At 38.1% G+C, this 4053-nt stretch overlaps 1 protein-coding gene across 4 annotated transcripts in view; it reads left to right on the top strand.

Annotated features, from left to right (window-relative positions):
• Nucleotides 1–4053, top strand: part of LOC106869848 (uncharacterized) — a 204614-nt gene that overhangs the window by 71296 nt on the left and 129265 nt on the right. Inside the window, exon 1 of one of the 4 annotated variants that reach the window (XM_014915759.2) lies at nucleotides 1304–1799. The exons of the other annotated variants lie outside the window; for them this stretch is intronic. Coding sequence (XP_014771245.1) covers nucleotides 1689–1799 — 111 coding nt within the window. The 5' untranslated portion in view covers nucleotides 1304–1688. Of the gene's footprint in view, nucleotides 1–1303; nucleotides 1800–4053 lie in introns of those variants that run through there. 4 annotated transcript variants of the gene reach the window in all.

The following is a 4053-nucleotide window of genomic DNA, read 5'->3' as shown; positions in this document are numbered from 1 at the left end:
TATATATATATGTATATATGTATATATACACACATGCTGCATAACACTCAATACATAGGCTATAAGCTATATAACACTCTAGATGCTCATAAACTCCAAGCTATATGACACTACATACACACAAACTCCAGGCTATATAATGTTCTGTATATATAATATTTTTAAAGAGTGCATTATAACACTTTTAGTACAAACTTAATTCTCAAGATATAATAATAATAATAATAATAATAATAATAATAATAATTTACGATATTGATTTTTGGATCATCTCTTACTGTTCAATTCTTTCTGAAAAATTCTGTGTTGAAGATTTTTCAATTTTGGATTGGATATCCAGTTCACCTCCCCAATTGATAGAAGAACTCTCAGCTGTCACTTGTCACTGGAACTTTTTAGATTTTGGAATTTGGTAACTGCTCGTTACTGGAAGCTGAATATTCCTGGATTAGTTACCATTTGTTAGGACACTTTCAGTGATCCTGGATTAGTTTACCAAAGTATTTGGATTACTTGTGGCTGACAGTTTTACTTCATTTACACCAGTCATCATTTTAAGCCAGTGAAAGTGGATTCTTGGATTCTTACTGCCTTGTTACCAAATGCTGTGTGTCCATGGATTAGTCACCAGTTGTTAGCAGAAGCTGTCTATTCCTGGATTTATTACCACTTGTTACCATGGTACTATGATAAACATGGAAGTGAAATGAATCTTTGTCTATGAGTTCCAACTATATACAGCTGTCACACACACACACACACACTATTTCTTTCTCTGTCTTTCTCCCTCTCGCTCTCCCCATTTTCTTCCAGTCATCTTTCCCTCACATTTTACCCCCAAAACTAGCCGGGAGGAAACTGAAGCTGTGAGGAGCCTTGTTTATGATTGTGGGTGGGTATTCTTCCTTCCTGACCCCAGAAACCAGGTTCACCAATAAGTCTCCACCCCCATTTATCTCCTTGATATCGCTTTTACTATCAGAGTCCTCATCCTGGTGGCTCTGAAATATTATCCCAGGCGTCTTATTGACATCCAAGAATTCAGTCAGTGGCTGGCCAACAACAACAACAACAATGCTTACTAATTCAGGCACAAGGACAGCAACCCTAGTAATTGACTGGTGTTTTATTTTTTCGACCCCCCCCCCCCAGGAGTCATGAAATGTAAACTTGACCTTGATGAGATTTGAACTCAGAACATTAGGAATTAGTACAAATATTGCAGGGTATTTTGTCCAATTCCCTTAACCATTCTTACAATCCACTGCCCTTTCATAATAATAATAATAAAATAACTGTTTTTCAATTTGACACAGAGCCACACATATTTAAAGAAGAGTATTATGATTGACTAAATGTACCCTGGTACTTCATTAATCTCTTGAAGGGTGAAAGAAGGAAAAGTAGGCCCTCTCCTCTTTGTAGGGTTGACACCTAGAATGCAAAGTGGTCAAAGTGAATACCACAAGGATTTTAGTCCCTATAGTCTGTTACTTATTTGAACTGCATACACTCTGCATAGATTCCACCCCCACCCCCCTGGCTCTACCCCCACTCTGACGAACCAACACTTTCTGTAAGTTATGGGTGTGACCCTACCCATAAACACCAACAGAACCTGACAACAGCAAAAGAAGAATTTCCATGAAAACTGCAAATGTGTTTGTTGTGTTAACCTATCATTGTTGATGTGGTTGTGTTGTCGACAGCAAGGTTTCTGCTGGTGGAGTGGTGCACCTCATCCACCGACCACCACTGTTGCACTCACTGCAAATGACCAGCTGCAACTTTCCAGGAATGTATGTACCATGAGACTTATTTTTATTGTATTTTTATATTGTTTTTGCTAATTTATCTTATTATTCTTGTCATTACCATTAACCAATGTCCATCACAGAATACCACTGTCTCTATCTACCCACCATTAATCACTATTTTGCACTGTGGTTGCTTCTCAACCACATAGTTCCAGGTTCAGTCTCACTGCATGGCACCTTAGGCAAATGTCTTCTACTATAGCCTTGGGCCTATCAAAGCCTTTGAGTGGATTTGGTAGATGGAAACTGAAAGAAGCTCATCGTATACGTGTGTGTGTGTGTGTGTGTGTGTGTGTATACATATATATACATGCACACATATATATATTTATATATAAATAGATGTGTGTGTGTTTTTGTATCTTTGTCCCTCAGGACCACTTGACTGGTGTTGGTGTGTTTATGTCCTCATAACTTAGTGGTTCATCAAAAGAACCACTAAAATAAGGACCAGGCATTAAAAAAAATAAGTACTAGGGTTGATATATTTGAAGTTTCAAAGTGGTTGCCAAGTGACTGTTGCCAAATGACTGAAAAAGAAAAGGATAAAAGCTATCCACTTCTATCATCCAATGTCCATTACTGCCCACTACCGCCCATCACTGTCCACCTGGCCTCCCCTGTGCCCACCTGTGTTCTTCATTGTCATCCACTGTCCACCATATTACAGGATATCCCTGTTACCTTTTCCTTTCTACAGGCTACCCCAATAATTTTTATCTTCTGTGTGTGTGTATGTGACTATATACTGATGTGATTGCATGCTATTGTGTCTGCCTATGCTGATGTGCACATATATTTTGTGTGGGTGTATATATTAGGTGCATATGTATAAATAGGTGGGTGTGTATGCATATGTGGCTGTGTCTATATGTAGATGTGTGTCTATACATGTAGGTGTGCGTCTGTGTACATTGGTGAATATATGGGTATATATATATATATATATATATATATGTGAGTGTATATGTATGTCTGTGGGAGTGTATGCATATGTGTGGGTGGGGAAAATATATGTTCTTGTGTACAATTATCTGCCTGTCTATATATGTTGGTATGTCTATATGCATGAACATGCATTCAGCTGTATAATCATGTATGTGCACAGTGGCGTATAATAGTGCTGTATGTATAAGCAATGCAGGCATTGGTGGTACTAAAGCTCCAAAACCGAGTAACATCTTCTGGTGTATTCCTGTGTTTCTCTCCCCTTACACACCTCCTTGCTGTCAAAAACGGAATCAATATTCTATAAACACGGATCAAACGTGAACATTTCTGAGCGTGAAGTGGAAGACATTGATTTCCTACCACTGTTAGTCTCACATTGGTAGATTTAGGGCAGTTGGTGCAATACTAACCTACTCACTTTCTCTTTCTCTCATCTTTGCCAAATAATGAACACTTGCTGTCGAGGAAAAAATATCTATTAGCATTATTAATACCATTATTAATTTATTAATAATAATAATCTCACCAACTATTGTAGAGGTGGCAAACAAAGCAGACTCTCATGTAATATTTAGTTTTGAGTCCAAGCTCTCTAAGTAATTATATTTATCTGTCATTCTCCCAGAGCTGCACTAAGGTACCAGCTATATTCTATGGTTCAGTCAAACCTACTTTCATGGGTTTGTGCTGATATGAGAAATTATTGCTGTTGTTATTAGTGATAAGGCATGCTGGCAGAATCGTGAGCACACCAGGCAAACTGCTTCGTGGCAGTTTGCCTGTCTTTACATCCTGAGTTCAAATTCTGTTGAGGTCAGCATTGTCATCCTTTTGGGGTAGATACAAAAAAAAAATTGAGCAATGGGGGGATCAGTATAATTAATTTACTCCTTCCCTGAAATTGCTGACCTTGTGCCAAAATTTGAAACCATTATCATTATTAACAGAATCATTAGTTCGCTGGACAAAATGTTTAGCAGCATTTCATCTGTCTTTACACTCCGTGTTTAAATTCCATCGAGATTGGCTCTGCCTGTAATCCTTTCAAAATGCTTAGTGGTATTTCATCCATCACCATGCTCTGTGGTAAAATTCCACTAAGGTCAACTTTGCTTTTTAGGGGTCGTAAAAGCACCCAGTACACACTGTAAAGTGGTTGGTGTTAGGAAAGGCATACAGCCATAGCAGACATGAACAGCCCTTCAGCTAGTCAGCTCCTGTCCAACCCATGCCAGAATGGCAAAACAGACGTTAAATGATGATTATATATATATATATATATATA

Source organism: Octopus bimaculoides, chromosome 20 (genome assembly GCF_001194135.2).
Source record: "Octopus bimaculoides isolate UCB-OBI-ISO-001 chromosome 20, ASM119413v2, whole genome shotgun sequence".
NCBI classification, from domain to species: Eukaryota; Metazoa; Mollusca; class Cephalopoda; order Octopoda; family Octopodidae; genus Octopus; species Octopus bimaculoides.
Note: the sequence above shows the minus strand (reverse complement) of the source record. Positions and strands in the feature narration are given on the sequence as shown.